The sequence below is a fragment of the Cricetulus griseus genome, chromosome 3, assembly GCF_003668045.3.
Source record: "Cricetulus griseus strain 17A/GY chromosome 3, alternate assembly CriGri-PICRH-1.0, whole genome shotgun sequence".
Classification (NCBI taxonomy): Eukaryota; Metazoa; Chordata; class Mammalia; order Rodentia; family Cricetidae; genus Cricetulus; species Cricetulus griseus.
The window spans coordinates 97,563,065-97,573,772 of record NC_048596.1 but is presented as its reverse complement, the minus strand read 5'-3'; the positions used below and the strand labels follow the sequence as shown (position 1 = coordinate 97,573,772).

The window sequence follows — 10,708 nt, the reverse complement described above, 5'->3', positions numbered from 1 at the left end:
AAGCTAACTTCATTAATGTTTGCTACGTGCAAGACACTATTTGTGATGGAGACAATTGGTTGTCATCTTGACTATATCTGGAATGAACCAAAACCAATCATCTGGATACTACTCTGAGGGGTTTTTCTTAAAGCATTTGAAGTGGGAAACCCACCTTTAATCCAGATTTTCTGAGGTGGGAAGGTCCACCTTAGTCTGAGCCTCACTTTCTGGTAGTGGGCTACATAGAGGACATGGAAGAAGGATGCTTTCAATTTTTTGCCTACTTGCCCTCACTCTCAATGACAAGTTTCTTCCTTAACTGGCATTAGAGCCTACTTCTTTCAGTGAATTCCAAAGACCAATTGAGACATCCAGACTCATGGACAGAACAACTACTGAATTCTTGGACTTCCCATTGGTAAAGGGTCATTGTTGGAATAGCTGGACCACAGCCTGAAAGACACTCTAATAATCCTCTAAATAAATATAGAATGAATATATGCAAACACTATATATTCCAACACTATATTTTTTTAACTCATCTAATCATTAAAATAAACCAGCATGCAGATGAGAAAGCCAAGGCACAGAGAGGTTGAGTAACTCACCATGTCACTCAGCCAACCAGTAGCAGGGCAGAACTATGCCTAGCCATCAACATCAGGCGCTATAATTCACCATCAGTCATTAAATTGCAGACATCATGTTCACAAGGAGTTTCCTCACAACACTGCTGTGACAGCACTTGGTACCAGAGCATTTTAGTTGTGAGCATAGCCTTTAATAGCTGAGCCATCTCTCAAAACAGCCCCAGAGCAGTTTTAGTTCTCTCACAAGGGCACATATGGGGGTGGGCAGTCCTCAGAAAGAATGTGTCCCCCACACCAGACTCCTAATCACCAGCCACCCCACTTTGCCTTTCCTCTTCTTTCAGGAATCTGCTTAATATTCTCTGTCTCTCTCTGTCTCTCTGTCTCTCTGTCTCTGTCTCTGTCTCTGTCTCTCTGTCTCTGTCTCTCTCTCTCTGTCTCTCTCTCTCTCTCTCTCTCTCTCTCTCTCTCTCTCTCTCTGTCTCTCTCTCTCTCTCTCTGCCCCCTACTCTCCCATAGCTTGGCTTTCAAAATCCCCCATGTCCACTATCCCACTGCAACAGTGGACAAGGTTCAAAGTACTTTCTCCAGCTGTTTCTCACTCCTAAGCCAGCAAGTAGCCAGTGGCTGCCGACAAAGAGAGAAACCCAGCTGTACGTACAGTCTTGAGGCTGACTCCTGCCCTGAGAACTCCACAGCCTACATTCTGCAATGATGCTCCTAGTCACCTCTATTTGTTTACTCTTGGTTGTGCTAGAATTCCAATTGAAACCAGTGTTGCAGGGGAGACAGCTCAGAGCACTGGCTGCTTTTCCACAGGACCTGGGTTTGATTTCCGGTACCCATAGGGAAGCTCACAGCCACCTGTAGCTCCAGTTCTGGGAAATCCAATGTCCCCTTCTGTTCTCCAAGGGCACTTGGCACACATATGATACACAGACATACTGGCCGACAAAACACTATCCACACAAAGGAAAAATAAAAATAAAAAATCCACCAAACTTCTAAAAGAAGTATTGCAAAATGCGGGGGGGGGGGGCGGGGGGAGTGGGGAGGTATTATTGGCTCAAGGACCACACTGTAAAAGTGACAGGTTGGATGGTGGCCTCTGAGACAACTGGAATTATGACCTTCAGCAGCAATGCGCCTCTCAAACTCACTCATATCTTTGTTTGTCCTGCAAGCTGTAGCTGCTTCTATGGATGGTCAGCCTTGTTATTGGGGAAGGAACAGGCACTAACAAAGACATCCCCCAAGGAGAAGTTTCCTCCAGGCACAGGTTGACCCAGGAGGAAGGCACTGTCCTTTGTCTGGGAAAGGGACACCTCTGCAGAGTGTGGAGTGAGAATCTCCAGTGAGAACTCTTTCCCTGAAGACAAGAGCAGGCAGGTCTCAGTCATTCCTAAATAGTTGGAGCTGGAGAGACAATAACAAGAGGAGACAGTTCGGCACTAAAACCACACTCTGCTGTGAACCCTTCAGTAATCTATGCGACACAGCAAAGACACCCAGCTTTGTGCAGGAACACCAAAGATGGCTTGAAAAAGCTAGCAAGGTTCAAGGTGAATCAGTGGTTTAATAATACAAGGTTTGGGTACTGGGCAAGCAGGGTGATGGGGTGAACTTTTCATCCAGGAAGAGCATCTCTGAGAAAAACAATTAGCGTGTATCTGAAGCTATGAAGAAAAGCAAAATAAAAGGAGGTGGGCTGGAGTGCTGGCACACAGGATATTGTGGGCCAGGGTGAGGACTTGGATTTGATCAGAGAGAGCCATAGAAGGGCAGAAGGGAGCACTGACCCCATCCCATTGTAACTCCTTGAGGACCCCAGATATGAAGATATCTGTGAGAATGCACCACACACACCAGTGAGGAGAACTTGTCAGAAAGGTTGAACTATCAGGTCTCAATCCCTACAATCTAAAATGTAATGAGAAACACAGAAAAGAACAAGTATTTGTGCAGATGAGGAGAAACTGGAGTCTTCAGGAACTGTTGGTGTGGATGTAAATGGCAAAGCAGTTCCTTAAAAAGTAAAACACTGCAGGGACTGAAGAGAGAGCTCAGTGGTCATGAGCACTGGCTGCTCTTGCAGAGAACCCAAGTTTGGTTCCCAGACCCACATAGTGGCTCACAACCATCTGTAACTCCAGTTCCAGGAGATCTGTTGCCTCCTTCTGGCCTCCAAGAGCACCAGGCATGCACATTATACACATACACACATCCAGGCAAAACACCCATACATATAAAAATAAAATAATAAATCTTTTTTAAAATTTAAGTAAAAACACTATAGAATTACCATGTGGCTCAGCAATTCTACTTCTGGGCATATACTATAAAGCATCTGGGGATGGTGGCTCACAGCTATAATCCCAGCACATAGGAAGCTGAGGCATAAGGATTGCTGTGAGTTCCAGGTAAGCCTGGGTTTAAATAGCCCAATCAAAAACACAAAAACAGCTAGAGAGATAGCTTGGTGCTAAAGAATGCAGATTATTCTTTTGTTTGTTTGTTTGGTTTTTGTTTTGTTTGTTTTTTGAGACAGGGTTTCCCTGTGGCTTTGGAGGTTGTCCTGGAACTAGCTCTTGTAGACCAGGCTGGCTTCGAACTCACAAAGATCCACCTACCTCTGCCTCCCAAATGTTATGATTAAACACATGAGCCACCACTGCCCGGCCCAAGTGCAGATTATTCTTGCAGAGAGCCTGTTCCTAGCACACCTGTCCAGAGCTCATAACCAGAAACTCCAGGAGGAAGGATCCAATGCCCTCTTCTGGACCCACAGGCACCTACACTCACATTTGCACTTCCCCACACAGACATCATGGAATGCACATAAATTCAAGCAGGCACATGCATGCATACACATAAAAAATAAATATTTAAAATAAGAAAATTTGAAAGCAGAGTCTTTAATCCCAGTACTCAGGAGACAGAGCAGCCAGATCTCTGTGAATTCAAGGCCAATCAGCACAACATAGTGAGACTCTGATAATAAATAATGAAAAAGAAAGTGAGTTGGAGAGAAGCTTGGGGCTTAAGATAACATGTTGTTCTGGCAAAGAACCAGAATTCTATTCCCAGCACCCACAGGTTTCACAACCATAGGTAACTCAGTCCCAGGAAATCTGATGCCCTGTTCGGAACTCCATAGGCACCAGGCACACATGTGATACACATAAATACATGTAGGCAAAACACTCACACATAAAATAAAATTAATAGATCAGCCAGGCAGTGGTGGTGCACACCTTTAATTCCAGCACTTGGGAGGCAGAGGCAGGTGGATCTCTATAACTTCAAAGCCAGCCTGGTCTACAGAGCTAGCTCCAGGACAGCCAAGGCTTCACAAAGAAACTGTCTCAAAAAACCAAAGTATAAACAAATAAATAAATAAATAAATAAATATTCAATAGTTTGTTTTATTTTATGTGCACTGGTGCTTTGCCTACATATGTGTCTCTGTGAGGGTATCATATCTTTTGAAACTGGAGTTACAGACATTTGTGAGCTGCTATGTGGGTGCTGGAAATTGAACCTGGGTCCTTTGGAAGAACAGCCTGTGCTCTTAACTGCTGAGTCATCTCTCCAGCCCCAAAATAAAATAAAATTAATAAATATTTTTAAAATAATGGAAAGCAGAGCATCCCAAAAGTTACGTACTTATGTGCCCACATTCATATCAGTATTACTCACAGCAGTTACAACATGAATCTACGTATCCATGAATGGATAAATTTAAAAAAATAGTTCATATAATTACGATGGAATAGTAGTCAACCTTAAAGGAAGCAAATTCTGATGTAGATGAAGCAAATTCACACACAGATGAACCTTGAGAACATTATGTTTGAGGAGATAAGCCCATCACAATAAGGTAATGTATGATTCCGTTTTATAAAATACTTAGAATATTCAAAATTACCAAGATGATGCTGGGAATGTAGCTCAGCGCTAAGTGCTAGCCCTGGATTTGATCACCAGAGCCCCCCATAAAAGTGAGTGCAGTAGTTCATAAACACAATACCTGGTACAGAACAAGGGTCAGGAGAATCTGACATTCAAGGTCATCCTTAACTACACAGGGAGTTCAAGGCCACCTGGGGTGATGAGACCCTATCTCAAAAACTTACATAGACAGACAGACATCAGAAGGGTAGTTATCAGAAGATGAGTGTATGGTTAGAGAGCTATTGTTTCATGTATGGAGTTAGGATTTTAGGAGATGAGGAGTTATGGAAATAGATATGGCAGTGACACTGTATTGCTATGTATGTAACATAATGAATAAATTAACAACACTGAACTATACAATTAAAAATAGTTATGATGGCAAAATTTGTGCATACAAGCAACCAAAAATTGGGGAAAATGGTCTGTGAAAATACCCCCAAAACTCCTGACATATAGTACTTACAGAAAGTGAGGTGTGTGTCAGGCAGAGAATGAGTAGCCTGGGAAATGGATGACCTGAGGGCTGTGATCCCCACTGTGCTGGTAAACATAAGGGAAGAGGAATTCCAAGAGTGTTCCTTTTAACCAGAGGACTTTGGTGAAAAGGACATGGCCCTCTTCTGGCTTCAACGTGGGTCTCTGACTTCCTGTCAGCAAGACCTAGTATAGAAAGCTGGAGACTTGGGGTTGGGGACTAAGAAGGAGGGGCTCGGGATTCATTCTTCAGGAGAGCCAGAGAGGCAGAAGGGGGTTTCTGCTCATCCTCCAGGTAAAGCTGCTGAATGAGTTCCATTACCCCACAGCCTGGAGAGCTGGTGAAAAATCCTTGGAGGGTCATTCTACCTTTTCCAGAAGAAAGGGCCTCTGAAGGGAAGAAGAGAGACACTAAAGGACAGAAAGGGGGCCATTACCATATTCCTAAGGTTTAGCATCCAACACATACACACACACACACACACACACACACACACACACACACACACACACACACACACACGGGTGCAGAGGTCACAAGTTATAGGGGAGGACTACGGAGCTGAGGAAACAGAGAAGGGAGGGAGTGGGCTGGACCCAGCAGGTGCAGGCTCCCGTGGCCCTCAGGACAAGTCACCGAGACCTCGACCCTGCAACTTCCTCCCCTTCTGCCGCCCCCTCAACAGCCTCCACCACAATGTCTTGGCCACCTTCGGCTCTGGCTCACAAATCCCAGCTCTCAGGAGGTTCTTTCTCTCCACTCATCAGACTCGATTCCGCTGGTCTGTCTCTGGCCTTGTCACTCTGAGACCATCCTGTGTGTGGTCTCACTATGATTGTCACTGTTTTGTCTCAGCCGTCTCCGGCGCTCCATCACAGTCCTGGTTGCAGTCCACGTCCACGTTCATCCGTGTCCCTCTGTCTCCATGCCTGTCTTTCTCCATCCTTCTGGCCTCCTCTCTCTGCTTGTCTCCATCTCCACCACTGCCTTTCTCTTCTATGCGTTTCATCCTTGTCTCCATCTGTATATCCCTCTTTCCCCTGTCCCTATCACAGGGTCTGTCCCCTTCCTTTCCTTTCAGTCTCCTCTCCATACCCACGTCCCCTCCCTGTCCCTGTCCCAGACTCCATCTCTTGTCTCTTTCTCGTCCTTGTCTCCATCCCCCCTCACTCCAGGGCAGCCTCCGCAGTCCTCGCAGGGATAGGACCTAGCTGGGGGCGGGGCTGAGGGGCCAGATCGGAATAATTCAGTTATCTGGGAGAATTGAATTAACTTCTTCACACCAGCACCGAGGGGCCTGCCTCCCTAGCTTCCACGGGGCCGCAGGTGGGAGGCCCAGGAACGAGGTCGGGACCCTCCTGCTGGGCGTGACGTGTAGGGATCGAAGGTCTGGGCCAGATTGGGACAGAATAAGGTACTCTCGGGATGGGGTTCCTCGCAGCCCCGCCTGCTCCTCGGGAGCCTTCAGAAGGAGACAGGAGCCCTTTAGGGTGGGGGGCCCGGGGTGGCTAGGGGCGGGGTCTAAGCCGCTTAGGCCCCGCCCAGCGGAGTTCGCCCCGCCCCGCCCCCTCCGCGGGGTCCTGCGCGTTAAAAGGCGCGCGGGCTGTCCGTACTGCACTTGCGTTGCACCGGGGCAGAGTGCGGGCCGCGACGGGGCGGGCGGACTCTCGGGTCCTCAGAGCGGGTCTCAGGTCCTCTGAGCCTGGAGCTCGAATCCCCCATCCCGAACTCCACCAACTCGGACCCCGACCCGACCCGGCCGGCCCGGCCCCCGCCCCCGCCCCCTCGGGCCGATGGACTACTCCTACCTCAATTCGTACGACTCGTGCGTGGCGGCCATGGAGGCGTCCGCCTACGGCGACTTCGGCGCCTGCAGCCAGCCTGGCGGCTTCCAATACAGTCCCCTGCGGCCTGCCTTCCCCGCCGCAGGGCCACCTTGCCCCGCGCTCGGCTCCTCCAACTGTGCGCTTGGCGCCCTACGCGACCACCAGCCCGCGCCCTACTCGGCAGGTGAGCGCAGTCCCGTCCCAACCCTACCCCCAAATCCCACAGAACCTCCACTCCCTGCCCTACTCTGCAAGTGGATGTGACTGTACCCCCACAAACCGCCTCCAATCCATGTCCCTGGCTAGATCCTTCCAATGCACTTTGAGAACCCCAGTAATAGAGGAGTTTCTTGGCAGGGATGAGCCGCACCCTCTTGTCCCTCCTGTTCCTCTTTCTCCAAGCCAAATCCCTACCCTGTGCCTTTCGGATCAAAGAAACAGGTCCAGTCCTGGGACTTTAGCTAGGCCCTCTGCTTCCCACCTACAAAAGCGACCACCAAACATCTCCATTCTCCGTATCCGTGGAATGGACTTCCAGCTCAGTCCAGTCAACTCCCATCCTTGCCACCTGTATCCTAGATGATGCCACTCTCTGCAAAGATCCCTTCAGCACTGAGCTGCCCAGATGGGAACCTTTCTAGAGCCCTAATACCATCTTTCTAGCCTCTCATTTTTAGACCTGTCCTACCTGAGCCCAAGTCTTCCGGCACCACCAAATACCGGTTCCCATAGCCATTGAAAAGAAAGGAGCCTCTATCATTGAGCCACTTTCATTTCCACGTTCCCTCTAACCCCGGAGGAGATCCTCCACCTTCATTCCAGTCCTTTGATCCAAGCAAGTCCCGGTCCAAACCCTCAACATCACTTAGCCTTTCAGGCATCCCTGTCGCTTCTGCCCCACCCGGCTGGCTTCCTCATCTCTCTCTCATCTCTTGCCCTTCTGGGAAGATCACAGGAACCCAAAAGGAGGACTGGGGTTTGATGGGGAAATAAGTACTTGAATTTAGGGAAATAATAAACATTAAGATGAAATCTGAGACCAAAGTGGGGATGGGAAGTTTGGTGATCCTGGACCAGGCAAGAATGGGGATTGCAGAAGGGAACAGGAAATGGAGAGATGGCCTCCTGAGAAAAAGGTCTGTGAGACTATGGGTGGGATAAGGTAGAGAGAGATGGAAGCACAAATAGGGGCCCTGAGAGAGAAATGGGTACACAGTGTTGGGAGACAGAGATAGATGGTGGGAGCACACATTTTGGGAGATGGGGAGCAAAAGAGGTGGAAACAGGGATGAGCCAGAGGGAGATAAAAATGGAGTGTTGGAGACAAGGTTTAGGAGGATGGGACAAAGAAGATGATTGGGGAACCCCAAGGAAAATATAGAGACTTAAACCAGACTTTGAAATAGGGATTTGAAGATGCTATCTGCATGGGATAGAGAGGCTGGGATAGGATTTACAGAAGATGGAACACAGAGAAGGTGAGTGAGTGGGATAAAGGGAGCAAAGAAGATAGAAAAAAAATCTAGGTAGGAAGCAATGAGCAAAGAAAACAGTGACCCAAAAGTGAGAAATTGAAGAGATTCAGATGGATGGAGATGAGGAAGAGGAAAGGAAATACCTGGAGAAAAATGACAATCAGGGATGAGAAGCAGAACTGAGGAAATAAGGCTTGAGGAGAGACATGGGCTGGGGTGCAGAGAACAGGAAACATCGGTACACAGCAGTCAGGGACAAGACAGACCTAGCAGGAGGGTCTCAAAGGCAGAGCCAAGGCCCAGGATTGGTTAGTAGAGAGACTTTGGTGCTGATGAGATCTAGCAGACATACCCGGCTCGTGTGATCAGGGAACGGGACCTGGAGTACCACAGGAAGGGTGCCTGAGGAGAAACAGCACCGTGAAGGTGGCAGGCTGGGAGAGGGCAGTGGAGCGGTAGGGCTTGGAAGAAGGTGGAGGGAATATGGACATCGGACCCTTATTTGGAGCTTCCGGTTTGTTTCAGGGAACGCTTAAGCCCCAGGTCTCCCTGATGATTCAGCCTTTGGGACACTTGGCTGGAGACTATTGAGGACCAAATAGCGGGAAGGGAGGGGTTATATGCGATTTCCTCTAGGGCAAGATACGGGGGTCTGGGAGACTGAGCTCAGCTTCTCAAGCACTTCTCTCTTTCATTGCCCCTGCCCTCGCGCACACCCCCGCAGTGCCCTACAAGTTCTTCCCGGAGCCGTCCGGCCTGCATGAGAAACGCAAGCAGCGGCGTATCCGCACAACGTTCACGAGTGCGCAGCTCAAGGAGTTGGAGCGCGTCTTTGCCGAAACCCACTACCCCGACATTTACACACGGGAGGAACTGGCGCTCAAGATCGACCTCACTGAGGCTCGCGTGCAGGTGCGTGGATGCACGCACGTGCTGTGCACGCGCTTGCTAGAGGAGGGTACTGGAGATTAGACACCTGGGAGCCAGGGACAACTACAGTTTGCAAATCAAGGACAGTTCAGGTGCGGGCTGAGCAACCAGGGGAGGCAGCGGGCCGGGACTTGGGCTCTCAAAGACCAGAGATGGGTAGCTTCAATTTGCCTCCGACTCGGTATTCCTACATTCCTGCCCCCAAACACACCCCCAAGTTGGAGGTTTAGGAATTTTTACTCTGAAGCCAGGAAGCAAGGCGGCTGGGTTGACTTGGGACGACGGGATCAGACCAATCAGTACTTTTAGAGGACGGACCCAGCGTCGCAATTTGGACTCCTGAGTCTATAAAGTTTAAGTTTGGGGCGGCTACAGGGCAGACAAAAGAGACTTGGGCGTGCAAATCCCAGCTGGACCTTTGTGACAGGGGCACCCTACACAAAAGGTCTCCCAGGTCCCCGACCCACTCTTCACTGTCCTAGAATGCTCCAAGTGAATGCCCAGCTTCCTAAAAAGTTATGCCTAGGGTGATAAGACTGACAGCAGAGCCCCTTCCTGGAGATAAAAATACAGGGAGGCAACAGGGTCTGAGGGTGAACAGATCGTAAGAACAAAAACCTAAGGGCCTGGAGGAAGGGGCATCAGAGGCGGGAAGAATGGGTCGGGCGCCGAGTGGAATGGTGGAGGGCGGAAGGCTGTGAACCTCCGACTGGTTAATAACCCCAGACCGATCCTTCCTGGGCCGAGGTGTCACACGCACCTAGCGGCCCGGGGCTGAAGTGCTCCCGGTGACCGTCCTCTGGGTTGACTGGCCCCTGTGCTCACAGGTCTGGTTCCAGAACCGCCGGGCCAAGTTCCGCAAACAAGAGCGCGCGGCCAGTGCCAAAGGCGCGGCGGGAGCGACGGGAACCAAAAAGGGTGAGGCGCGCTGCTCGTCCGAGGACGACGACTCCAAAGAGTCCACGTGCAGCCCCACGCCCGACAGCACCGCGTCGCTGCCGCCGCCGCCCGCACCCAGCCTGGCCAGTCCGCGCCTGAGCCCCAGCCCTCTGCCCGCCGCGCTGGGCTCGGGGCCCGGGCCCCAGCCACTCAAGGGCGCGTTGTGGGCGGGGGTGGCGGGAGGCGGGGGCGGCGGGCCCGGAGCGGGAGCAGCAGAGCTGCTTAAGGCCTGGCAGCCGGCGGAGCCCGGGCCCGGGCCCTTCTCTGGAGTTCTGTCCTCTTTTCACCGGAAGCCCGGCCCCGCCCTGAAGACAAACCTCTTCTAGCCGCGGGCGTCTGGAGGCACCCAGCCTGCCCCAAGAGACACCCCTATCCTACTGGACCCGACAGTCCCTCCCTATCCCGGCCGCCTGCCGAAAAGCGCCCCGTTGTCCCCACTGCCCAGTGTCTGATCCCTAGATGTGGATCCCTTACATTGTTAAACAAGCCAGGGCCACTCTTGTCCTCACCCACCGGCACCCAGCGGAGAGGAGT

The 10,708-nt window shown here is 50.6% G+C and overlaps 1 protein-coding gene across 1 annotated transcript; it reads left to right on the top strand.

The window, feature by feature from the left end:
- Positions 1–6,797: 6,797 nt before the first annotated feature.
- LOC113834882 (paired mesoderm homeobox protein 2A) lies at positions 6,798–10,500 on the top strand. The gene is made up of 3 exons (XM_027407848.2): positions 6,798–7,014; positions 9,030–9,217; positions 10,063–10,500. The coding sequence occupies exons 1-3, from the start codon at positions 6,798–6,800 to the stop codon at positions 10,498–10,500; spliced, it is 843 nt and encodes a 280-aa protein (XP_027263649.1).
- Positions 10,501–10,708: the final 208 nt, after the last annotated feature.